Source organism: Narcine bancroftii, chromosome 13 (assembly GCF_036971445.1).
Source record: "Narcine bancroftii isolate sNarBan1 chromosome 13, sNarBan1.hap1, whole genome shotgun sequence".
Classification (NCBI taxonomy): Eukaryota; Metazoa; Chordata; class Chondrichthyes; order Torpediniformes; family Narcinidae; genus Narcine; species Narcine bancroftii.
In genome coordinates, this window is record NC_091481.1 from 2,644,598 (window position 1) to 2,671,409 (window position 26,812).

At 43.5% G+C, this 26,812-nt stretch overlaps 1 protein-coding gene and 1 long non-coding RNA gene across 9 annotated transcripts in view; one reads left to right on the top strand and one right to left on the bottom strand.

Annotated features, from left to right (window-relative positions):
• Positions 1-26,812, bottom strand: part of camk1da (calcium/calmodulin-dependent protein kinase 1Da) — a 238,680-nt gene that overhangs the window by 79,973 nt on the left and 131,895 nt on the right. For 3 of the 7 annotated variants that reach the window (XM_069907462.1, XM_069907464.1, XM_069907468.1), the window contains 6 exons: positions 26,442-26,554; positions 18,837-18,915; positions 12,773-12,860; positions 11,089-11,215; positions 7,353-7,440; positions 2,671-4,367 (listed from right to left, as the gene is read on the bottom strand). In XM_069907462.1, coding sequence (XP_069763563.1) covers positions 4,193-4,367; positions 7,353-7,440; positions 11,089-11,215; positions 12,773-12,860; positions 18,837-18,915; positions 26,442-26,554 — 670 coding nt within the window. In that variant the 3' untranslated portion in view covers positions 2,671-4,192. Of the gene's footprint in view, positions 1-2,670; positions 7,441-8,163; positions 8,891-11,088; positions 11,216-12,772; positions 12,861-18,836; positions 18,916-26,441; positions 26,555-26,812 lie in introns of those variants that run through there. The other 4 variants (XM_069907467.1, XM_069907465.1, XM_069907466.1 and 1 more) reach the window with 4 other exon arrangements.
• LOC138747877 (uncharacterized) overlaps positions 8,102-26,812 on the top strand; it is a 33,031-nt gene continuing 14,320 nt past the window's right edge. Inside the window, exons 1-3 of one of the 2 annotated variants that reach the window (XR_011347703.1) lie at positions 8,102-8,521; positions 10,743-10,869; positions 17,084-17,165. This is a non-coding gene — a long non-coding RNA (uncharacterized lncRNA). Of the gene's footprint in view, positions 8,522-10,107; positions 10,280-10,742; positions 10,870-17,083; positions 17,166-26,812 lie in introns of those variants that run through there. The other variant, XR_011347704.1, reaches the window with a different exon arrangement.

Genomic DNA, 26,812 nt, shown 5'->3' on the forward strand with positions numbered 1-26,812 from the left:
TTCGGGTTTAGAGAGAGAGGGAGGGAGGGTGAGCTCACTGAAGCTGGGGAACTGGATTCCGAGTCCATGCTACTTGCATTGTGCCCAGGGTGACAATGGGCTCCCACTCCTCAGGGATATCTTGGACCTTGATGTCACGGTGCAGGCACGGAGTGGAAGTGGGCAGGGGTAATTAAAATCCCTGCTTTCTGGACTGGATCTAAACAGGAACTGCTTGTTGTGTCTGGAGTTTTGTCTTCGATCTCTTCCACATTGTGTCCAATACCTTACCATCTCTTACCCCTAATAAAAACACAACGCTGGAGAAACTCAGCAGGGCAAACATATAAAGATATAAAGATGCAGAACAAATGTTTCAGGCTTCAGCCCTTCATCAGGGTGGGAGCAAAATGTAGGCAGGTGCCCAAACAAAATGGTGGGGGAGGGGCAGGGGAAGGAACACAGACCCACAGGCAGGAGGTAATAGGTAAATAAGAGAGGGAGGCAACAGCAGCGAACAGGGGGAGGGGGGATGGCTGTGAATGGGGTGGAGACTGGAGGAAAGGAGACAGGGATGGGGAAGGGAGGGAGAATGGAGAGCAGGTTATCAGAAACCAGAGAAGTTGATGTTAATGTCATTCGGTTGGAGAGGGCCCAGACGGAAAATAACATGTTGCTCCTCCAATTTACGGGTGGTCTTGGTTTGACAGTACCAATGGGGCCATGGACAGACATGTCAGTGCAAAAGTGGAGTGCAGAATTGAAATGGTTGCCCACTTGGAGATCCCTGTCACTGATGTCCACAGAGTGAAGGTGCTCACTGAAGCGATCTCCCAGGCTGCGTCCAGTCTATCCGATATAAAGGCCACAACAGGAGCACCGGATTCATTAGATACTCCCGTGGATACACAAGTGTTGCTTCACTTAGGATTGTTTGGGACCCCCGAATGGTGGTGAGGGGGGAGGTGTGGGCACAAGTGTGGCCTTCCTGCAGCTGCAGGGGAAGTGCCAGGAGGGAAAGGATGAGTGGAGGAGTGATTTAACTGTGCTATATAAAGGACACGGTTTGACCTGCTGAGTTTCTCCAGGATTGTTTTTCTTCAACCACGATGTCTGTATAAAATAAATTACCAAATACCAAAACTAATATTGACGCAAAATAAGCTACTCCCTTTTACAATAGACAACCTTGCCTTTAGAAAATGGGAAAAAAAAGGGATTAAAAGAATAGAAAATTGTTTTTCAGGAAGTAGATTCTTATCCTTTGAACAAATGAGAGATAAGTACAATATAACTGGAGATACAGCGCTGGCATATTACCAACTGAGATCCTACTTGAAAGATAAATTAGGAAGCAACTTGAGTTTACCAGAGGGAAGTAACCTTGAATATGTGATTACAGATACAATGTTAATCAAAAGATTTATAAAAAATATGTATATTAAACTGCAAGAAAAGGAGAATGAGGAAACAAATGGTAAAACTAAACAAAAATGGGAACAAGATTTAAATATAAAGATAAAAAAGGAAACATGGGAGAAGTTATGCTCTGGAACGATGAGAAATACAATAAATACGAGGCTGCGTATGATACAATATAATTGGTTACACAGACTATACATTACACCGCAAAAGTTAAATAAATGGGACCCAACAGTATCTGATAGATGTTTTCGATGTAAAAAAGAAAGGGGAACAACAATTCATGCAATCTGGACATGTGAGAGAGTAGAAAAATTTTGGGATGATCTCAATCAGATATTAAATAAAATAACAGAAAACAATATACCAAAGAATCCAGAGATCTTTCTCCTAAGTAACATAAAAAATAAAGAATTTGGAATTGACTTGGAAGATGCACAAAAAAGATTTGTCAAGATAGCCCTAGCCGTAGCAAAAAAATGTATTATGTCAACCTGGAAATTGGAAGATAATTTGAAAATACAACAATGGTATATAGAAATGAATAAATGTATTCCATTAGAAAAAATAACATATAGTTTAAGAAATAATATTGAAATATTCGAACAAGTATGGGAGCCTTACATTAAATACAATAGCGAAAACCTACCGGGAACAAACATTACCTAAGTTGATGGAAGGAGAAGAAAAGAAAAGAATGGACTCAGTAGAATTTCTGGTGTATTTTTGTTGAATGACAACATTGTCTAACTGAATTAATGCAACCTAGATTGTATAACTAAAATGGATGAGAGGGGGGGGGATGGGGGGGTGGCTTGGGAGGAGGGAGGGGGGAGGGAGAAAAAGTCACTGTAAATGTGTGGAAAAGAAAAAGTGTATATCATGGCTATTGTGATTTATGGTGTGAAAAATAAAAAATTTAAAAAAAAAACAAAAAAACCACGATGTCTGTAGACTTTTGTGTTTTATTCTCATCTCTTACCCCTCCCCAGCTTCTTCCACCCATGATATAGTAAATATCTTCCCTCCCTTCCCCCCCCCCCCCCGATCCCCCACCAGCTCATAGTTTCATAGTTTGAGCAATCTGTTTCAGCAGCTGTTGATTAAGAGATAAATAGGATAGTGTGGACAAAACCTTTCACATCCCCAAGGAAGTAATGTTGGATCTTTTCCAGAGTGGACGGGTTGATCTCTTATTGCAAGGTTGGTTCATCTTCAAGAAGGAAGCCAACAGCACAGCTGCAGCCACAACAATCAAAACTCAGCGTCTTTGAGGGAAACAATTTATTTTCATAATTCCCAATACATTAGAAATTGAAATTATGTATACATGATTGTCAAAAGCAGAAAACCTGGACAGGTTGATTACTAGATAAGCCCCATTCTCAATCTGCAATACCATTGCCAGAAGTATTAGACAAAATGTAAACTCTCGCAATCTATTCAGTGCATGCAGGTTACAAGTATTTGCTGAACAAAAGAAGTGAAAAGAAATATACTGACTAAAAAATTTGCAGTAATATTTTGCCACATAGACATTCCAGTATATTTTGAAGCTCCTTACAATATGCCACATACTTTAGAGTTATTTATTTAATTATACATAATTAAATCTTCCTCCATTGAATTCTCCAAGGGAATTATCTTTGATATTGGTTTTGATAATGGAAGCCTGCTTTATCTCCTCTGCAGGATGTCCCCACTTCTATGAAATGGGCAAAATTGTACACAGTTGAGCAGGTGTTTACTAGGAAGGTTGCGATTTGTTTTAAATATATATTTTCTCTCGCCCTCCCTCTGTGCTATGCCATTCACTAGATCGAGAGACCAGCAATCAAGTGCCAAAGCACGCCAAGCTGTTCTATTGGTGGGCAAAAATGGACATCAAAGAAGGTTCAAGCTTTCTCTCACTTCCATACAGACCGACCTTCTCAGGCATCGATGAAGGAAGGGGAATGATGCAGGTTAGATTCTCTCCAGGTGTCAATGTTATGCCGTTATATTTCTGATGACAGAATTTAAATTTTTGCTGAATTTTTTTTGGCATTAACCAACAAAGGCTTCGTGTAAACAAACAATGCAGTTCACAAGCAGCTAATCATGCAAAATATAATCTGGGCATTTTACAGAACCCTTCTCAATACTGCATGAATGTGAAAAAAGCAGCAGATGTTGAAAATCTGGTATAAAACAGAAAATGTCACAATCAGGTCAGATAGCATCTGTGGAGAGAGAAAGAGTTCACACTTCATGATATAGAATCGCCTCGCTAAAGGGTTTCTTTCCCCACAGATGCTGCCTGACTTGCAAAGAACAGTACAGGCCCTTCGGCCCACAATTTTGCTCCAACCTACTCTACCATCGATCTAACCCTTGTCAACCTCACTCCGTGCTTCTTACAGTCAGGTGTCTATCTAAGAGTCTTGTGAATGTCCCTGTTGTACCAGCCTCCACCACCATTTGCTCTACTGTCGGCGTAGAAAAACGTCGTCCCTGAACATTCCTCCACTCACCTTGAATAAACTTGTTGAGTATTATAAACATGTTCTATTTTTATTTCAGATTTCTAGCATCTGCAGTTTCTTTTTAAATATTCAGCCCACGAGTCTGATAACAACAATCAGTGGTTTAAAAAAGGTTAGGCTGAAAGTCCCTAGGATCCCATCATCATTCTTTCATGCATTTACACACAGGCTTCCATTCACAGTGAAATCTGAATTAATTACAACCATTTAAGCTCTGACTCTGCAGGCTTCTGTCAGATACTCTAGCCACTTGTAAGGTGATGTCGTCAGTCTTGTATATGATCTTGGATGGAAGAAACAGTCGTGAAACACAAAACTCTGCAGATGCTGGGATAAAGAAATAGTTGTCTTGACAGTGTTTGCAGTGTCGTTTGAACTTCGCTCAATCTGCCCACAACTGAATGAAGTATTAAATCAAACATTGGTGTTGATTGTTTTCTCCTTTTTTATCACCAGCAATTGGAAGGAAATTAAAGAAACGAAAGAAGTGCATTTAGCAAAAAGGCCATCACCTTTATAATAAATGGTCATGGTGCTAATAAACTAAACATTTTCAGGGAAAGTACTCTTCGATAGTCTCAAACCCACCCATTCCATCTGTTCTTTTCCAGAAGCAATAATCCCTTGCACCCACTTATATTGGTTGATCACTTTGGTAACTTAATTTACAAGAAGATTTAATTTTGTGGAAAAAAAAGATTTACTTTCTCTTTATTGACAGCTACTTTTATTAAATTGTATGTTGACTGTGGAACAGTTGTTGTGTCCAGAATTCCACCACACAAAATGATGAAGATTTGGATTTTTTTTTCAAACTTCAAGGACATGAAATTGTTACAGTTTTCAGGTTTGTGTTGCCTTTGGCCTGGTAATACCAATGATGCTGGTACACCCATCCTGGTGCTACTGATCTACCCTGGTGATAATGTACATCCATCCCAGTGATACTGGTACACCCATCCTGGTGCTACCGATCTACCCTGGTGATAAGGTACACCCATCCTGCTGCTACCGATCTACCCTGGTGATAATGTACATCCATCCTGGAGATAGGTCAGAATGTTAGGGCCCATGGATCCAAGGTGTTTTTGGCAAAACTGATTTGGTGATAGGAGGTGATAGAGGGTGGTGGTTAGGCTTGGTTTTTCTGAACGGGACTGTAACCAGTAATGTCTCACAGAGATCTGTGTGGGTCCTTGGTTGCTTGTCATACTTGTGTGAGAAGGTCTGTGTTGGATGAATCGGTATGAAGGCACAAAGACTGGTGGAGTTGTAGATAGTGGGGATGGTGATCCAAGGAGAAGGAACATGGTGGCAAATTGGATTTGATCCATTCAAGGGTGAAGTAATGAATTTTGACCTGTCTAATACTGGCCGGTCATATACTGGAAGCAGCAGGGGCCCGAAGAAGTACTGATGTACAGCAGGACCTTGGGGTGCAAGTTCACAGATAGTTAAAACTGGTGACACAGGAGGTGAAGAAGGTGTAGAGCTCACTTGCCTTCATATACAGAGGTACTGTGCGGAAGAGTTGGGATGTTACTGTGCGGAAGAGTTGGGATTGCAGCTCTACAAGAACCTGGTTTTTCCACTTGGAATATTATGTGATGTTCTGGTCGCCACACCCCACAAAGGATGTGGTGGCAATAGAGGGAGTGCAGAAGAGATTCTCCAGGATGTTGCCCAGAAAGGAGGGCTGTAGTTATGGCAGATTAGATGGGCAGGGATTGCAGAAACCTTATAGAGGTTTATAAAATTATAAGGAGCACAGAGAGGGAGATTTGAGTCGAGGACTAAAGGACGGTGAAAGAGGGAGCAATAGGAGATCTGAGGGGCAAGTACTTCCACACAGAGAAGGTTGGGTAACAAGCTGCCACAGTATTTAAAAGGCATTGGGCCAAAAGCAAGAAAATAGGATTAGTATAGACAGGCACCCTGGCCAGCAGAGACATTGGGCCAAAGGGCCTGTTTCTGTGCTTATGACAAGTAGACACAGGCTTATCCCACTGTCACTGGTACCCATTCCATGCTGGTTGAGGTACATCCCCTCTGTAAACACTGGTACCCCACATTGTTACACACATCTGGTGGGATTGGAACACCATTGCACCTTTCCTGTTGCTGTTGATAGACCCCCTATCCTGATTCTGGTGTGCATACTTTGCTGGATGCGGTAATTCTGCCCCATCTGGGTTCAGAGGAGTGAGAAGGTGGTGAGCGAGGAGATCAAGGAGTGAAACAATCTTCTCTTACCCAAGATCCTTGACCCTTGAGGATGTGAGTCATACAGCAGAGTTGAGAACGGCTGGAATTAGGAGCACAGAGAAATGCCAAAGGCTGCAGGGTCTGGAACCCTGTGTGTATAGAGAATTGCTGGAGGAACTCAGCAGGTCAGGCAGCATCCATGGGTAGAAATGCTCAGTCAATGTTTTGGTTTGGAATGCCATCGACTAAAGGGAAGGAGGTGAAGTTGGGGGAAAGGGTATAGGACATGTGAGAGAGGAGATAGGTAGAGGTAGAGGGTGGGGAGGGGGAGAGAGGGAAATAGTAAGAATAGAAATGGGTTGATGATGAGATGGAACAGAGGAATCAGATGGGGTGGGTTCCCTAAAATTAGAAAAATCAACGTGCATGCTGTAAGGTTTTGGGCTGCCTGGATGTGTTCCTCACAGTTACAATGCATGAGGCTGAGGACAGACATATTGTTGTTAGATTTTAAGAAAAATCCTCAGCCTCTCTTTATAATTCAAGCCTACCCGTCCCTGTAACAGAGTCATGAATCTTTTCTGTGCCCTTTCCAGATCTGTGATATCTTTCCTGCAGCCAGGCGACCAGGACTGCACCCAATGCTCCATGTGCAGTCTTGCCAGAGTCTTGTCTCAGTGTAACGCGAGGTCCCAAACTCCTGCACTCAGTGTCCTGGCGGATGAAGGCAGGTGTGCATCACCACTTGGGTCTGCTTGGGATGGGTTGAGACCGTGCTTGGGATGGGCTTTTATTGGAATCAACTCTACCTCCACTGCTATTGCCACTGCCCATTGCTATCCTGTGCTTTAGGCAGATGAACCAATTGCCAATCCATGATCCCCATTTTTGTTAAAGGAATTTTAGGGCGGTTTCTTTTCAGTGAAACTAAACCACATTGATTAGTTCTCCTTTATCTATTCCCATGCATTACATCCTCAAAAAACAAGTTTGTCTCTGATTATACAAATGTACATGAGCTGATCTTCTCTGGGTTTGCTGATGCCACACACACCAGCTAGTGTTGTCCACTGTTTCAGAAGGCAAGCCTTCTGCAATTCATCCCTGCTGACTTAATACTGTACAGAAAGCAAAACATTGAACTAAACTTAACTCCCACCAACCAAGCGTCGTCAGTGGTCAAAAGAAAACACAACTTAAAAAACGTTAAAAGTAGCTCACCACCACCCGGTGGTAACCTTCCTATGCATCTTCCAGGTCTGTGGCCAACACGTCCAAAAGAGGCTGTTCTGACCTCCCCAGAAACAATCTGAAGAAAATGCTAAACATTAGTTTTGTAAAAGTATCTTGACAATATGATTCATGAGCTAAACTGCTCCATTTAACAGTAAAAATATGAGAGTTTCTCCTGTTTAACCATCCCTTCTGATGCTGTAACCGTGAGTTACTTGCTATTTCCTTTTTAGAAGTTATATCCCTATCTCCTTAAAATAAACCATTTGGAGAAATATGCGCCTCACAGCTCTGATAACATAGGATAACCATGTATAACGCTCGCCAAAAAAAAAAAGGAAAATAAAGCTAAAACAGCTTTTAAAAAGTTCCAGATCCTCCACAGTATAAAAGATAAAATTCAACACCAAAGAATTTTGGCACATTGTTCAGGGAATGTCTTGGAATTGAAAAATGTTATTCAAATATCAATTAATTCAGGCAGATTTAGATTTAGTGGAATAATGTTTTCCCTGGGGAATGATCTCAGTCTATCCATACTTATTTTCCAACGTGCTGCAAGAATTTCTCTCATCTTCCTTTGCGCAAGAGGTGTTTTGGAAAGGCACAGCTAACCTTACCTTCAGGTAAACATGGAATCAGCTTCAGATACATCTGTCTCAGTCTTACTGAGGAGCACGGAATGTTAACCAAAAGCATAAAAAATGTGATTAAAAATTTGCAGTGTTGGCAGATAATCAATAAATTTGATTAACTGAAGATGACTTTTTTTTAAATATGTACAACCAGACACAAGAGCTGGAATTAGCAAAGGCGATGTTATGTTCTGAACAGTTAAAAGACCTTGTCCACTTTAGGACACAGAAATAGAATTAGTATGTAACAATTTTAAACCTTGATAGGTTTGTATCACAGCCTGTCAGTACATTGCTGTTTTATCGGAAGGTTACGGCTGCACAATTTTACAGCGTGAAGGGATTTGCACTTTTCGAAAGTCCCGAGAGAGACAGAGGAATCAAGAACTCAAGAAATAAGCATTGACTTGTGCAGTCCAGCTGATGAGTCAGTCCTTGGTAAACATAAGTCCAGGATGTATACTGCTGTTTTGGAGAAAAACATCATACAGTTTCTACAGGACGACATTAACTTTCAATAAGGTGAACAAGACATTGCTCGACTCGTATGTACAGCACCAGATACTGTTAAATCCGTCAGCACATGATTCAATGCAGTTTATGGTACATGTAAAGTATAAGAGTTAGTATAAAATATGGCCTTTATAAATCCTCCCTGGGATCCCTCAAGACTTCAGTGCACATGCAGGGTGAGATCGCTTGAATTCTGGGGTACATCACAGTGATGTTGTTTCCCGCTAATTAATGACATTAAAGCCACTTGTCATTTGCTCCCGTTGTGCACTGTGGTTACTGAAGTAGATCTTGCTCGCGGGTCTGAATCTCCCAGTGATATAACAGATGGGGAGGAAGCAGCAGATACTATAGTGCAAGCAGTGGAAGCAGAGAGACCTGCAGGAAAATGGGGAAAACAGAGCGGGTTTAGATGGATTCTGAACCCCGATCATTGACAGAGCCTGTTTCTTAGCAATAGGAGCAGGAGAAGGCCATTCAGCCCTTCGAGCCTATTACACCATTCAATGCCATCATAGCTGATTATGTGACCTCAGCGCCCTATTCCTGATTTCTCACTATACCCCTCGACCCCTTTGGTCACGAGGACCACATACAACTCCCTTTTAGAGTGGCGCGGTTAGTGTAGCAGTTAGCACAATGCTGTTACAGTGCCAGTGACCAGGGCTCACATCTGGTTCTGGCCGTAAGGAGTTTGTATGCTCTCCCTATGTTTGTGTGGGTTTCCCCTGGAGGCTCTGGTTTCCTCCCACCCTTTAAATCGTAAAGGTGTTGTAGGTCAATTGGGTGTGATTGGGTGGGCCGAAAGAGCCTGTTACCTTGCTGTATGGCTAAATTTTAAAAAAACCACACAATTACATCCAACAAACTGGCCTCAACAACTTTCTGTGGCAGGGAGTTCTACAAGTTCACAACACACTGAGGCAGGAAGCTTCTCCTCATCTCAGTCCTAAATGGCTTTCCCCTTCTCCTTGGGCTGACCCCCCTTGTGCTGGACCTCCCCAACATCTGGAACATCCTTCCTGCACGTAACCTGAAACAACAGCATGCAAACCATTTCTGATCGTTGGATGAGGGGCTGGTTGCTTCTTCGGAGTGCATGCTGTAACCATTTAGTGACCAAGTTTTAAAACATACAGAACATGCTTGCCAATTTCTCAATCAATGCCCTTTAAAGGGGAGGCATGGTTAGAGTAGCAGATTGCTCTGTTACAGCACCAGCGACCAGGACGGAGGTTCGATTCCTGCGCTGTCTGTAAGGAATTTGTACATTCTCCCCATGTCTGTGGGTTTTCCCAGAGGCTCTGGTTTCCTCCCACTGTTCAAAATGTTCCTAGAGTTGTAGAGCAATTGGGTGTGATTCGGCGGCACGGTCTCATGGCCCGAAAGGGTCTGTTACTGCACTGTATCTCTAAAGACCACCCTCTTCAACTCATGGAAATCTTAGGATATCTTCTCAATTCAACCAATTCAAAAGGGGAAAAATGTTTAATAAAATAGTGCGTGGAATGAACTTGATTGGCTAAAGCACAGTGCTTGATACATTGTACAATTTCAATGTTTAGACAGCATCAGAGATTGGAGAGGCTTACAGAGACATGTAAATGGGGTTACCTTAGATGGACGTGAAACACAGAAGTCTGCAGATGCTGTTTTTGTGGTTAAAAACACAGAGATGCTGGAGGATCTCACCCGGTCTCGCAGCGTCCACCGGAGGTAAAGACGTTTCGGGCCTGAACCCTTCTTCAGGGTATGAGTAAAAAGCAGGTAGGCATCTGAATTTAAAAGGCTGGGGAAAAGGAAGGAATGGACAGGAGGGAGGCGCACAGACCACCTCATCTCTCCTGCCCTCCGATCCACATCCAATTAACACCCAATACCTGTTGGTCTATACTCCCCCCACCACCCTTTCTTGTACAATCGGATGATAGGAAAAGTTGGAGGACAAATTTCTTTACCAAATTGTGGTGGATCTTTGCTTTTTATGGGCGTTGAAAAGACCGGTTGGGATCCTCCAGCATTTCTGTTTTTACTGCAATCACAGCATCTGCAGGTTTCTGTGTTTCACTCTGTGGTTGGATCTTTCTCTGCTTGGAGAGATCCACGGGGCCTCATTTACTGATGAATTAAGGGCTATGGGAAGGGTGCAGGAAAGTCGTGCTGAGGTCTCACTGAACGGAAAAACTGGTATGAAGCATCAAATCACCTGCTCCTGCTTATGTGCTTACAGAAAATGTGGTAAAGCTCTTGCCTGGCTCAATGCACATTGGGAAGCCAGCCTCCTGTTACGTTGGACATTGCACATTACAATGCACATTGGGAAGCCAGCCTCCTGTTACGTTTCCCGGTAATTTAAGGTGAGAGGGCATTAGTTTTGTGGACAGTGCACCCATGTTTCTGAATCTCGGTGGGTGAAGGACTCATTGGTAGTTCGATGTCAGCATGCTCTGGGGAAAGCTGGTGGACTAGGGAGCACCGAACACATGGCCTTCAGTGTGAGGTCCTATTCCTTCAGTCCAGGGAGCCCCTTTGGTTTACAACTCTGCCCCTTCAACGCGTCCTTGCAAACTACTCACAATCTTTCTGAGACGTTGGATTGGTGGAAGTGCGGTTGGCTGGCGAGTGCAGGCCCGATCCCTCCTGACTGCTTCCCAGGTGCAGTCTCCTCATGTGACGGATCACAGCTGTGGCATTGAATGCTTGCTGAAAACAAGGCAGACTAGGTGAGGAGGCCAAAGCAAGGGAATTCACTCCAGTACATTTCGTCAAAGCCAGAGGAGTCTATGATAACACGGGACATCTAGACGATTAAATGAGCAATTCAGAGACTTGGAATTCACAGTCCAACATTTAGATAACCGTGGCACCTCAATTAATAGTTCCTTTCTTATTGAGAATCTACAAATTGTTCGCTTGTTACAAAACCCAGCTGGTTCACCCTAGTCCTTCAGTGGAGGAAATCTGCCACTTTTTGGGCCATATGTGACCCTAGACTAACATAGTTGAATCTGGAGTAGTGCAGGAAGGCAGTTGGGCATGGGTAATAAATGCTGGCCTCGTCCAGATCTCCAAAAATGAACACATTGCTAAAGCATACTCCATTACAAAGCATCTTAAAGCATGCAAAATATTGAGAAGTGTATACTCTGTCCAGACAAATTGGTGAGGGGTATAGTGAAATAGGCTTTTTGCACTGAGGTTGAGCGAGACAAGAACTAGAGGATATGGGTTAAGGGTGAAAGGCGAGATTTTTAGGGGCCACGCTAAGGGGAACTTCATGTTGAGAGTGGTGGGAGTGTGGAACGAGCTGCCAGCTAAAATAGTGATTGCAGGCTCAATTTTAACATTTAAGAAATATTTGGATAGATACATGAATGGGAGGGGCATGGAGGGCTACGGACTGGGTGTAAGTCAGTGGGACTTAGCAGAATAATAGTTTGGCACAGACTTCGATGGGCCAAAGGGCCCGTTTCTGTGCTCTAATGTTCTATGGTTCTACAACTTGTGGGGAAAATAATTGATTACCTTGTTGTTGGTGAACAGGCAAACCATGTTAATCCATAAAATCCCTCAATGGTGCAGTCAGTAAATTGGATGTTTGGTAATTCTACAAGGAAATTACATTAGGCTGAGGCCTGGTGTTACCTGGGAGGGGAGCTGGGGTAAGAGAGTAGTCTGTATTGTGGACACAGCACCAGAGGCAGGATATGGAATGGTGCTGAGGCTGTTGCCTAGAATGAAGCTTTTCAGTTTTTCTTGTACCAGAAGTGACTGATAAAGGTGTCCAAAATTATGAGGGACATGGCCAAATTCTAGAGGATATAATTTAAGATGGAGATAAGGGTGTGGGGGAACAGAGAGCATGAGGGGTGCAGGTGCATAGTTCCCTGAGAGTGGCAACTCGAGTGGACGGATGGTGAAGAAGGTGTTTGGTCTTCACTGGGCAGGGTAGAGGGTGCAGAAGGTGGGACCTCATGATGCGGCAGTTCATGGTGTGGTTGAGTCCCCATCGATGACTGAGCAGTTCTGCCCACCCAGCTGGAGGAAGGATATCAGTAATGGAAGGGGCCAAGAGGTGACAGGGTTCTACAGGCCGGAACCAGTGGGGTTTACTGAGGAATACAAATCGAGCTCAGAACCAGAGTCTCGGGCTCTGTTACGTCCGTCTGAGAGTGTGGGCAGAGACATTTGGATAACAAAAGACTTGCTGTAAGGTGACGTGTCCCCTCCCCAGTGCTCATGGAGACAGGTCTCTCTCACCCTCCACTTGCTCTTGGCGAAGTTCTTCCTAATCTGTCTGCTGACGGACTCGTGGATGTTCTTGTTCAAGGCTGTGTCTCCAGCAATCCTGGAAAGCAGAGAGCATAAGAAGATAAGAATTAGGAGTGGGATTTGACCATCCAGCGGGTAGAGCCTGCTCCGCCATTCAATGTGATCACGGCTGATCTGATGATCGGCTCATCTCCTCCTACCTGCCTTTTCCCCAGATCCCTTAATTCCCCTACGATATAAAAATCTATCCAACCAATCTACTCCCCAGAATCTTGAGAACACACGTAACCTGGAAGCCACCACTCTCTTCCATGTGCATGTGTGCATCAACATGAGCATATGTAGGTGTGTATGTGTGCATTGTTTAGGTATGATTGTGTGTCTATGTACATGTGTGTGCATGCATGCACATTTATCTGCATGTGTATGTATTAGACCATCTGTTCCAATGGGGTTGTTGCTTTGTTTGAACCTTCCCATGTCACAATGTGGGAGAACGGGGAGCACAGAAGTAGGCAACTCAGAGACAGGTCTATCAGCCTATCTATCTATGGCTAACATGGTACCCTCATTAAACTTAAACACCTCAGCTTGCACATGATTCATATCCATCTGTTCGCTGTATTGACTCATGTCTAACCACAAGCACAACAAAATCTGCTTCCTCCACTTCCACCAGTTTGAGGAGACTTGGAAACTTCTCCAGGTGTACCATGGAGAGCATTCTGGCTGGTTGCATCACTGCCTGGTATGGAGATGCCAACGTTCAGGATAGGAAAACAACTTCAGAGGGTAGTTAACTCGGCCTTTAACATCACGGGCACCAGACTTTACTCCATCGAGGACATCTACAAGAGGCCGTCTTTTAAGAAAGTAGCCCCTATCCTCAAGGACCCACCACCCAGACCATGCCCTCTTCACTCTGCTACCATCAGGGAAAAGGGACAGGAGCCTGAAGATGAGCACCCAGTGTCACAAGGACGGCTTCTTTCCCTCCACCATCAGATTCCTGGATGATCAATGAACCACAGACACTGCCTCAGTTTCTTTTTCTTGCACTATATTTGCTTAATTTTGAAAGGTGGTTTACGTAAATGTTTGTGCTGTGACGCTGTCACAATCCAATGAACTTCACGACATGTTCATGACAACAAATTCTGTTTCTGATTATGAACATGACCTCTGGCTGCCTGTTCTAAGCACAGAGAAACCGTTTCCAGCAGACACCCACATCTGGCTGCTGTAACTCACTGGGAACTAGTAACAGCTGGGTACTAACCAAACCACAGAGAGAGCAAATTTGCTCTCATTCATTCAATTAATGCATTCTCCGTGCAGCCAGCTTCTGTTACGTTCCGCCAGTCGCAACACCTGAGCATCTCACAGCAAGAAAGTCAAGGCAATCTTATGGAGTCCAGCTCAGGGTCAGTGCTAGGGGAATAGGGTCGCATGGAAGAAGAGACGGTTACAATTGGAAATCGGGGCTCTGCTGATTTGCTGAGTGTTTTACTAAGTCATCGAGTTCTACATCATGGAGACAGGCCCTTCAGCCCAACTTGCTTGTGCCAACCAAGTTAGTCCCATTTGGTTGCATTTGGCCTATGTCCTTCTAACCCTTTCCTTTCCACGTACCTGTCTAAATGGAGAGATGGAGTCTCCCTCCCCACCACCCCATCAATGTGATCTATCTGGATCGTAGTCAGTGAGGACCCCTTCTACAGATACAGGAGGATCAAAGCCAGCACCCCCAGGCTGGGGAACAGCTTCGTCCCACGGGCAGTGAGAACGCTGAACGACCAAAGGAACTGCTCACACTCACCCTCCAAGACTCTCACATTCATGAAACCATATTTATTTGTATAGATGAAATACTTGTCCTGCGTATGTATTGTTTGTCTGTATGTGTGTTATGTCTGGTTGTGTGTCTGTGTGTTTTGCACCGAGGACCGGAGAATACTGTTGGGTTGTACTTGTTCAATCAGATGACAATAAACTTGACTTGAAATATCTTTAAACTTTACAATTTTCCTCCACATCTACCACTTTCTCTGGCAACTCATTCCACCACCCTACGAGTGAAGAACATTTATTCAAAACAACAGCAACAAGACACAAAACATTCACAGAACTACATCTAAAACCATTATTAACCTCATTGGAAATTCACAAGAAGAGGTAAATCACTGGTGCCTCTCTGTAATACACTATTTACATTTCCAAATGAAAATCCCGTTATCACTGTCCGAGATGCACTCGATCGCCTGGGGGCCCACCATTCTCGGAACACCCCTCGGACACTCCGTGCTCCCGCTCCATCACCACACGGGCTAGGACGTAACCACGAAAGTGGGGCAGGCAGTCAGCTTGCTCGACGAAGGTGCCCCTCGGGTCCCCTTTTAAATTTTCCCCCTCTCACCTTAAATGTATGCTCTCCAGTTTTACATTCTCCTGCCCTTGGCAAAAGACTATGATTATCGATGATTTTATAAATATCTATAAGACCCCCCCTCCCCCTTAGCCTCCCATGCTCTAGGGAGAAAAGTCCGAGCCTTTTCACCCTCTTCTGATACTGTACTTCACACCCATGAGTATCAGTAACTTTCTCATGAATTTTTCTGCACTCTTTATCTTTCCCGTAACTGGGTGAGCATCTTCACCAATGCCGTAACATGACGTCCCTGCTCCTGTACTCAGTGTCCTGACCGAAGATGCCAAGGGTGCCCAACACCTTCACTACCACTCTGCCTACCTTTTGTCCAGTCTCTCAGGGTTCCCAGGAGGTGAAGATTTATTACAGGCCTGAGCCTTTCTTCAAAGCAAGGCCCGTCTTAAACCTGTGCCTTCTAGTGCTTGATCATCCAGCCTGGGAAACAGGCCATGAGAATTCATTTTATCCACGCACCTCATCACTTTATGAACCTCTGTAAGGTTACCCCTCAGCTTCCTGCGCCCCAGGGAATGTGGTTCAAAATTTTGTACACTGAGTCATGAGGTCCCAACTATTGGGCTCAATACCCTGCCCAATGAAGGCCAGTGGGCCAAACTCCTTCTTCACTGCCCTGTTCACCTGAGTCACCATTTTTAGGGAACTACGTACTTGTATCCCTAAGACTCTCTACAACTCTCTCCAAGGCCCCATTATTCAAGTCCTGTCCTGATTTGGCTTCCTAAAATGCTACACCTGACACTAGTCAGAGTTAAAATTCCATTTGCCACTCCTTAGCCCACATTCCCAATTTATCTAGCTATTCTTCCTCACTGCCAACTTTGGTGTCGTCTGTAAATTTACTAATCAGGTTATCCTCACTGCTATACTAGTCATTAATATAGATAGCAAACAGGAGCAGACCCAATACTGACTCTTGCAGCTCACCGATGGTCACATACCTCCACTCAATCAAACTTCTCTCCACTTTGACAGTCTGCTTTCAGCAGGTAGTCTTGGCATTTCAAAGATCCAGAGCCTGGGTTCAATCCTGACCTCCGGAGCTCTCTGTGTGGAGTTTGCATGTTCACTATGTGACTGTATAGGGTTCCTCCGGGACCTCCAGTGTCCCCCAAGCTGAACAAACATGGGTTGTGTTTTTCTGGAGTGTCAGAGGCTGAGGGGAGACCTGACACGAGGCAGTGATGGGTGGATAGTCGGAATTTGATTCTCAGGGTGAAAGTGTCACACATGAGAGGACATGCAATTAAGGTGAGGGGGACGGAGCTGGGGGGGGGGGTGATTTGAAGGAGATGTGTGGGGTAAATTTTTTTTTACAGAGAGTGGTGTGTGCCAGGAATGGGCTGCCACGAGCAGTGGTGGAATCAGATACAATAGTAGAGCTGAAGTGGGAGTGGGGAATATGTAGCAGTTTTTGTTTAAATAGGGCATCATGGTCAGTACAGACACATGGGCCTGTGCTGTACTGTTCTGGTTCCAGGTTCTATGTTCCACCCATACAGGTTGTAGGTTAGTGGGCCGCTGTAAATGACCCCTTGTGTGACAGTGAATGGTAGGAGAATCAAGCTGAAAAAACGGACATATGTGACAGAAAATAAACAAGGGAAATAGGATTGATCCAGGGACTAGCATAGACTTGATGGGCTGAATGGCCTCCTTCCCTATTGCAAGGAACTGTGGAAATACAGGCCTTGCCGGCCACTGTGAGCAAATTGATTTAAAAAAGCTTCTGAGAGATTTGTTAAATCCCAGAGAGTGAAAATGCTTCCACTCAAATAAAGTTTGGAATTCATTCCAGACATTTGTGTATCTCTTGCATTCGAGCATTTCATAATTAGAGTCTCTTTCCAAAGCTACCGGAGAGTCCGAGTTAAACAACTGGAAGGGAATTGAATACACAAGGCACAGTGGTGTTCACCAGTCCTCGTGGCTCAGGTAAGGATGAAGCCTTGCAGAAGTAGTTCAGCACTGCCTACACTAGACTATAGACTGGGACACCGCTGTTTCATTACTCCCTGAACCCTGAAGCTAGGAGAATTAATTAACCCATAGCCTAGGCAGTGTTGACAAAGTGCAGATAACAATTTAAATGTTTCCAGCCCCGGGGATTCGCAACCAGACAGTCAAGCAGCAGTGTGGAACAGCTTGCCCCCAGCTGTTCCTGCACAAACACAGCTCATTTACTCAGGTTATTACCATTAGACACGCCAGTCATTTGGATCTGGGCCCTGCTCAGCCCAGGTAGGAGAGAAGAGTATAATCCTCAATAGGTCTGTTGTCCCATCTGTCGCAGAGTCAGGCCGCACTGAATGTTGTGGCCTTTACATTGTAGATGGAGGACAGAAGGGCCACCAGGCAATGTCAGTGGGCAGCCATGGAAATGCCTGATCTAAATACCCATCTAGCTGACAACGGGATGGAGAGCAGGAGGCACATGGCAGGATGGAGTCTCACACCAGTGAGTGAGAGTGAGTGAGTGAGTGAGTGAGTGAGTGAGTGAGTGAGTGAGTGAGTGAGTGAGTGTGTGTGTGTGTGTGTGTGTGTGTGTGTGTGTGTGTGGGGAGTTGGGTCTGCAACCTGTGTCAGCCTCAAGAGAGGGCAATCTGTTCATGAGCAGTAGGTTTTGGAACAGGCTCGTAGTCGAATCCCATGTTTGGTACCTCGGCCCGTATTTGTTGAGGAACAGAGGGGGGAAAGTAGCAGGACGTAAAACATGCAGCATTACAGCACTGTACAGGCCCTTCAGCCCATGATGTTCTGTTGGCCCATGTGAACGTACTCCACACCAACCTAAACCTTCCCTAGTACATAAATACTGTTCTACCTTTTAAATGTAATTACCGTTATAACCTAGGAACTTCCATTGACATAAATACAAGCTATAAAATTCTCCAATAACCACAAATGAATGAAAACACCACCTTATTGCCTGTGAGGGATGGCAGGAAGTGAAAGTGGGAGAGAGATGAATAAAGAATGTGGCAAAGAAGAAAAGTAGAGAAAGAAAATGTTAAGAGTTGAGGGGAAGAGAAATGAGATAGCAGAGCCAGTTGGAGGTAGTTTTGTTCAAGCCCAAAGCACAATGGAACAAATGAGATAGAGTCACCTAAGGTTTACATCGAGAGAGTTGTGTCCATCCTGTGAAGTAGGCACACGAGACACAAAAGAGAAAGTCAGCAGGTCAGGCAGCAAAGTAAAAAGCAACTAATATTTTGGGCCTGAGCCCTTCATCAGGAACATGGAAAAGCAGGTAGACTATCCTCTATGACCTCTTACCTGTTCGCCTGTGCTCCTCCCCCTGCCTGTGCCTCCCTCCTCTTCTCCCCTCCTCCCATCCCTTTCCTTCCTCCTCCCCCCATTCCCCCATTTCTGTAGTTAGGTGTCTGCCTGTTTTTCCACATACCCGACAAAGGCCCGAAATGTCAACTGCCTTTTACGTCCTGTGGATGCCTGCCTGACCTGCTGAGTTTCTCCAGCCCGTTTGTGTTCTCGGCCCCAGCGTCTGGAGATATTCTTGCTCAACAGTCGTTGTAGGAGGCCTGGGAGACACATGCAGGACCAGACACAGATTGCAGTCAGTTTGAGAAGAAGCGTCACCTTGCTTACCATGGGTGCCTCAACGCTTGTTCACACGTGTAACGTTTGTTTGGATCCTTTTCCATCAAGCGTTTTATAAAATCTTTAGCTGAAAGAAATGATTGACATGAATGAGTCCTTTGCCCAGTGACTGTGATGTGTTTCAATGACTGTACGTTAAATTCTGTAAGTGACTGAAGTTTCTCTTTCAATCTTGGAACTACTTTGTTAGGGTTATAGGGAGTGTGATGCCAGGATTGGCTGCTGCCGGCTGGACAGCCTCCCGAGACCAATCCTACCCGAGTAGCCCCTTTAATGCTCCCTCTTTCTTTTTGCTTCGACCAGTCAATGAGGTTAATGGTTGATTCAGTGTTTAGTTAATAAAAGCCTGATCACTTCACAACTCCAGCCTTTTGTGATTATTGATGGTGCATCAGGGAGATATAACAGAGAATAGCACCTTTCACTTTCCTTTCAAAAGTCTAAAGTTTCTTACTAGTTTGATATTGACTCGCCAGAGAGTGGAGAATCTCTGGAATTTGCTGCCCTGGGCGGCTGTGAGGCCAGGTCATTGGTTGTATTTAAGGCACAGATTGACAGGTATCTGAATAGTCACGGTATCAAAGGTTACGGTGAGAAGGCAGGGAAAGGGGCTGGATGGAAGAATGGATCAGCTCATGATGGAATGCAGGGCAGCCTCTCGATGGGCTGAATAGCCAACCTGCTCCTATATCTTATGAATTGCTCAGCAGATGTTGCAGGATTTGAACAAGTTAATGGCCACCCCTCGATATACCACGTGACTATGTACCATGGCAAGGCTAGTGTAGGGGGTAGCACGGTTAACGTGGTGGATAGAGTCATTCTATTACAGCGCCAGCAACCCGGGTTCGAATCTGGCCCTGTCTGTACGGTGGTTATATGTTCTCCCGTGTCTGCGTGGGTTTCCTCCGGGTTTTCCGGTTTCCTCCCACCCTTCAAAACGTATGGGGTTTGTGCTTACAATGGAACAGTATAGGAACAGGGGCTTCAGCCCATGTGTCTGCACCAAACATTATGCCAATTTAAACCTAAAACTTTGCTGCTTGTACTGGATCCATATCCCTCGACCCCCTGCCCCTCCTCTCTCCTCTCCAGTCCTTCCCCTGTGATGTTTCTTTTATTGTAATAAAGAAATGTGGGTTCTTTGAAAACTTTATTAGCTAAAGTATTCACTCAAGACTGTGTGGAGGCTTCATCTTGAATTCAATCCATGCTGCCACAAACTTGTCTCTAGTAGTGTCACTAACACTATATTTCCCCCCCCACCACTTCCCTGCTTTTTATTTGGGGATCTGCCTGCTTTTTGTTTATACCTTGACAAAAATGTTGATTACCTTTTACTGCCCAGAGATGCTGCATGAGTTTCTCCAGCATGTTTGTTTATTCCACTGCAACCCCAGCATCTGCAAAGTTTTCTGTTTAACTCTCCGCATGTACACATGAGTGTCTCGTAGTCTGCTTCCACCACTACCCCTGGCAACCCGTTCCCGATACCCACCACTCTGTGTAAAAAAAAACTTGCCCCATACCTCTCATTTAAACTTGCCTCCGTCAGTTTAAATACATGTGCTCTAATGCATTGACATTTTTACCCTGGGAGAGATGGCTAGCGAAGCTGTTACTGAAACACCGTTAGAGCACCAGCAACTGAGGTTCGAATCCTGCACTGTCTGTAAGGAGTTTGTACATCCATCCACCGTGAGTGGTTTCCTCATTGTGCTCCGGTTTCCTACCCTTCAAAAATGTAACGGGCCTGTTGGTCAATTGTGGGCTGAAAGAGGCTCTTATGGTGCTGTATTATCTAAATTTAAATATAATTAAAAAAAGGATTCTGTTTACCCTCTCAATGAGGGGAGGGATGATGTTGGTGAAAATATGGGGAGAATTAAAAATGGGCTTAGTGTTGGGTTAGACCAGTGGTTGTCAACCTCTTCTTCCCACTCACATGCCACCTTAATCCCTTACTAACCACAGGGCACCAATGCCATACATAGGAGGCCATGGGATTATGTGAGTGGAAGGAAAAATGTTGAGAACCACTGGATTAGAGTAAGTGGCTAGCACAGGCAGAGTGGGTTGAATGGCCTGTTTCCACGGTATGTTCCATTATGACTTTATGCACATCTTATATGTTGCAATCGTATTTATCCTTAATAAAGACACAATGTCAGGCAGTATTGGAAGCAGTAGAAATGATAGAATTCAGTTGTGAAAAAAACACTAATAGACTGAGCTGTCGGGAAAAATGATGCCAGATGGGTTCCATGGAAAATATTTTCTGAACATTGACAAATGTTCTAGGTGCAACAGAGATTTGATCAATCTACATGACTTCATTCCAACAATGCAACCCACTGCTTGCTGGAGGCCAGAGTTGATTGGAGGGACTGTTCCTCAGGGTAAGCCCCAGAACCACAGAGCAGAGTGCAGGCATGAAGGTGGGGACGAGCTCTACCTGCACACTGTCCATCTGGATCTGCTGCATTCGGTGTACCCCGGGTGTGGCCTCCTCTACATCAGTGAGACAGATTGGGGGTACACCCATGCTCTGTCAGTGGATTTAAACTCAAACTCGCAGTAGCTGACCATTTCATCTCCCCCAACCATTCCTATGTTGACATGTCTGTTCCCCAGCCTCCTCCATTGCCAGGATGTAAACTTGAGACACTATAATCTTCCTGGACAGCCTTAAACCCAGTGTCATGAGCATCAATTTCTCTAATTTTAGGTAAGCCCCACCTCTATCTTGTTCCACTGTTTCTATCTCTTCTTTACCTTCTCCCATTCTTACCTTTTTCTCTAATTCTCACCCTTCCCCCCAGGGGTCTCTACCTCTATCTGTCTCTCCACCTTCTGTCCAATATAATCTTCACCTCAGTCCCTCACCAGCTCCTTTGCTCCTCTATATCCTGCCAACACCTCTTGCTACTTTAGTCTGAGGCTGACTGACCACCTCTCTTCTTGGACGTCGAGTCCCTCTAGCTTCTTCTTGATGGCCATTTAGGTCTGAAATGAGGAAGAGTTTCTTCATTCAGGATTGTAAATCTTTGGTATATTCAACAAAGAAGGCTGTGGGTTCTCAGTTGTCTACAATATTCAGAGAGTCTGTGGGAACTGAGCTGTGTGTGGATTGGGAAATTATCAAAAATACGATGAATGATTCAACCCATTAGAAAAACCAGCCAATTAGCTCCTAACCCTTATTTTCTCCCCAAGACTGCAAGAAACTGCAGCTAAGACCCACATACACACACACCCACACACACCCCTCTCCTCCATCGGCTCCAACTGCCTTGGAAAAGTAGCCAACTTATTCAAAGGCTCGTCCCACCAAGTGTGAGATCTCGCACTGCCAAATTCAAGGATAGTTTCTTCCCCGCCTGAATGCACCTGAAAATAGTAAAAGTAATGCTGCCTTCGCTCCGTACCAATGCACTTCTGTCCTGTGTCTCAGTTGTACTTTGCATGAGACGCCTATCTGCTCTGCTCAGAAAAACAACCTCCATCACTGCATCTCGGTGCAGGTGAATTTGAACAAGTTTTATCTAGCATGCAGGGGCAGTGCATTCACCTGACAATTAGCCTCAGCAAGTGAAGTGCCCTATGGAAGTGGGAAAAGTACTGAAACCCTTGCCACAACAAGACAAAGATGTTTGCTGCGTTCAACACCATCATCTTAACCTGGAGTCCATCTGCCAGGGACGGACCCTTTTGAAGAGTGCAGGGAACCACATAAAGTTCAATAATCTTTGGCACAGTAAAAGAGAAAAATTGTTTTAAGAATCATCCCGTGCAGGAATCTGCCAAACAATTATTTTTCTTTAATTTCAAGGCTATCTTTATCTTCTTTGGTATTAACACATAATTCTGCCTTGGCAGTTCGACAAATTGGCAGCAATTAATTAATTTTTCCAGCATTTAAAAATAGAATTACTTCCCACTCATTTGGATTCAGAGACACAACACAGACAGCTCCTAGTAGACAACCCCAGAGTCAAATCTACCACACTTGATAGAGAATACGGAAGGGAAGGGCCCATCTTCAGTGAGATCACATCTGGTCTGCTATCTCTTCTATGTTCCTCCCTTGACTGCCAAGATTTCCCAAGAATCTGTTGCTCTCCGTCTTGAGTGTGGACAACTGCTGACCATTCAGAGACCTCGGAATTGGGAAATCATATGATTCGCAACCCGCTGACTACACCTTGTTCCCACAGCAAGAATCAAACTGCTGGAGGAACTCAGTGGGTCAGGCAGTATCCGTTGGGGTGGTGTAAGAGGAATGGACAGTTGATGTACTGGGTAAAGACTCTGCTTCAGGATTGGGCTTCCTGGCACACTGAGTTCCTCCAGTGGTTTGCTTTTAGATCGGGATTGCTGCACACTCTCATCTCCACTTTCCATTCTCTTTTTTAAAAATTTTTTATTTTTCACACTATAAACCATATTGATCAAGATACATATATTTTCCTTCTTAAATATATACAGTGTCATTTTCTCCCCCCTTCCCTCCTCCCCTCCCTCCCTCCCTATCTCCCCTCCCATTTATTTAAAGTTCAGAATATAAGATACATTAAACCCGTTAAACAATGTTGTCACTCAATAAAAATAAACAAGAAATTCCACTGAGTCAGTTCTTTTCATTTCCTTCTCCTTCTGTCATTTTAGGTGGTAGATGTCCCCGGAAGGTTTTCTCTGTTGTGTTTCATGTATGGCTCCCATATTTGTTCAAATATTGTAATGTTATTTCTTAAATTATAGGTTATTTTTTCTAATGGAATACATTTATTCATTTCTATATACCATTGTTGTATTCTCAAGTTATCTTCTAATTTCCAGGCTGACATAATACATTTTTTTGCTACAGCTAGGACTATCATAACAAATCTTTTTTATGCTCCATCCAAATCGAGTCCAAATTCTTTGTTTTTTATGTTACTTAGGAGGAAGATCTCTGGGTTTTTTGGTATATTGCTTTTTGTGATTTTATTTAATATCTGGTTTAGATCTTCCCAAAATTTTTTCACTTTCTCACATGTCCAAATTGCATGAATTGTTGTTCCCATTTCCTTTTTACAGCGAAAACATCTGTCAGATACTGTTGGGTCCCATTTATTTAAATTTTGAGGTGTAATATATAGCCTGTGTATCCAGTTATATAGTATCATACGTAACCTCGTGTTTATTGTATTTCTCATAGTTCCAGAGCATAACTTCTCCCATGTTTCATTCTTTATCTTTATGTTTAGATCTTGTTCCCATTTTTGTTTAGTTTTACCATTTGTTTCCTCATTCTCCTTTTCTTGTAGTTTAATATATATATTTGTTATAAATTTTTTGATTATCATTGTGTCTGTAATCACATATTTGAAATTACTTCCCGCTGGTAATTTCAGACTGCTTCCCAAATTGTCCTTCAAGTAAGATTTCAGATGGTAGTATGCCAAGACTGAATCGTGAGTTATATTATATTTATCCTTCATTTGTTCAAAGGATAATAATTTATTTCCCGAAAAACAATTTTCTATTCTTTTGATCCCTTTTTTCTCCCATTCTCTAAAGGAAAGGTTATCTATTGTAAAAGGGATTAGCTGATTTTGCATCAGTATTAGTTTTGGTAGTTGGTAATTTATTTTATTCCTTTCTACATGAATCTTCTTCCAAATGTTGAGCAGATGATGCAATACTGGAGAATTCCTACGTTGTACCAATTTTTCATCCCAATTATATAATATATGTTCAGGTATCTTCTCCCCTATTTTATCTAGTTCTAATCTAGTCCAATCTGGCTTTTCCCTTGTTTGATAAAAATCTGATAGGTATCTTAATTGTGCGGCTCTATAATAATTTTTAAAGTTTGGTAGTTGTAAGCCTCCTTGTTTATACCATTCTGTTAATTTATCTAGTGCTATCCTTGGTTTCCCCCCTTTCCATAAAAATTTCCTTATTATTTTCTTTAACTCCTTGAAGAATTTCTCTGTTAAGCGTATTGGTAATGTCTGAAATAGGTATTGTATCCTTGGGAAAATGTTCATTTTAATACAGTTTATCCTTCCTATCAGTGTTAATGGTAAATCTTTCCAATGCTCTAAGTCGTCTTGTAATTTTTTCATTAGTGGAAAATATATAATTGAGTTTATATAGATGGCCGAGATTTTTATTTATTTGTATACCTAGGTATCTTATTGCTTGTATTTGCCATCTGAGTGGTGATTCCTTCTTAAATTTTGAGAAATCCGCATTATTCATTGGCATTGCTTCACTTTTATTTGCGTTAATCTTGTAACCCGACACTTCTCCATATTCCTTCAATTTCTTATATAATTCTTTTATTGATAATTCTGGTTCTGTTAAGTATACTATAACATCATCTGCAAATAAACTGATTTTATATTCCTTGTCTTTTATTTTTATCCCTTTTATTTTATTTTCTGTTCTTATCAATTCTGCTAGTGGTTCTATAGCTAACGCGAACAATAAGGGTGATAGTGGGCATCCCTGCCGTGTTGACCTGCTTGTTAAATTGCTTTGATATAAATCCATTTACTGTCACTTTTGCCAATGGCCCCTTATATAATGCTTTAATCCAATTAATATACTTCTCTGGTAAGCTGAATTTTTGTAGTACTTTGAATAAATAATTCCATTCTCCACTTTCCCTTCTCAACGTTGCAGAGAATGTGGCCATCTCCCAGCTGGAGGAAGACCGTCTCAAGTTCCACTCCATCAAATCATTTTTATCAGCTCACTACACACCATCATACTTCTAATGAAATAGAGGTCTAGCCCATCTATTACAGGCCCAACCGCTCAATGCAGATCCAGTCTGCACAATATAGGCTCAGTCTATACAAGAGAAGCCACAATACAGGCACTAAAATATATTGCAAGCCCAGTCTGCACACGGATCCAGACTACATGATTCTTGACCCAGTCTAGAACAATACAGGCCCCATCTGTACAATACAGGACCGACCTTACCACACAATACAAGCACTTCCTACACAACGTTGGTGATTTCCACACATAGGGTCTGCTCATTCAATGTTGGCACAGTGTATTAAATACAGTATAACATAGTATGCACATTATTTTGGAATCAGAAACTAGACAAATGATTGGGAAGGGAGGTATTAAGGAAATATTTGTGGCAGCAGAGAGAATGAGAGAAAGATAATGAACTTCATTAAGGCAATTTGCGGATTGCAGAGGCATGTCTGGAGTTATAATGGCCAAACATATTAGTCAAGTAGGAAAGTCTTAAAATGTACGAGCACCTCTGGAAACAGCATCACCACAAGGTCTGGAATGAGGTGAGGAGGGGTGAAGAGAGATGTGGTGAGAATTTATTGTCATATCCATGCGTACAATGCACAAGTGCACTGAAATTCCTGCTTGCTGCAGGTATAAGGTTATGGTCATTGATCAGAAATGGATGGAAGATCAATGGGTGCAAGATGACCCGTGGTTGTCACTTGAGGTGTTGGGAGTTCACTGGGTGCAAGGTGACCCACGGTGGATGGTGAATGTGGTCCTGTCTGTGTTACCCTCATTACATGAACAAGGTAAGGAGGTTGGTCATTGTCAACGTACCAGAGTTGGAGATGTCGTCCCAGTAAGGACAGTCAAACTCGTATTCTGCCTTCAATATCTGCTCGAAGAGTCTGGAGTCATTTTCGTCATAGAATGGAGGGTAACCACATAGCCTGGGGGAGAAAGAGAAATCAAACCACTGTTAACAACGCTGTGGTACGATTGCTGCAGAGAAATGGGTTGGAGGCTAAACCACAAACCATAAGAATGGCAGAGAGGATCACTGGGATCTCCTGGGATTGTTGTCTGGAGGGTGAACAAAATCATTGAGGATGCCTTCCACCCTGAACACAACATCTTTCAGCTGCTCCCATCGGGGAAGAGATCCAGGAGGATCAGAGCCAGCACCACCAGGCTGAGGAACAGCTTCT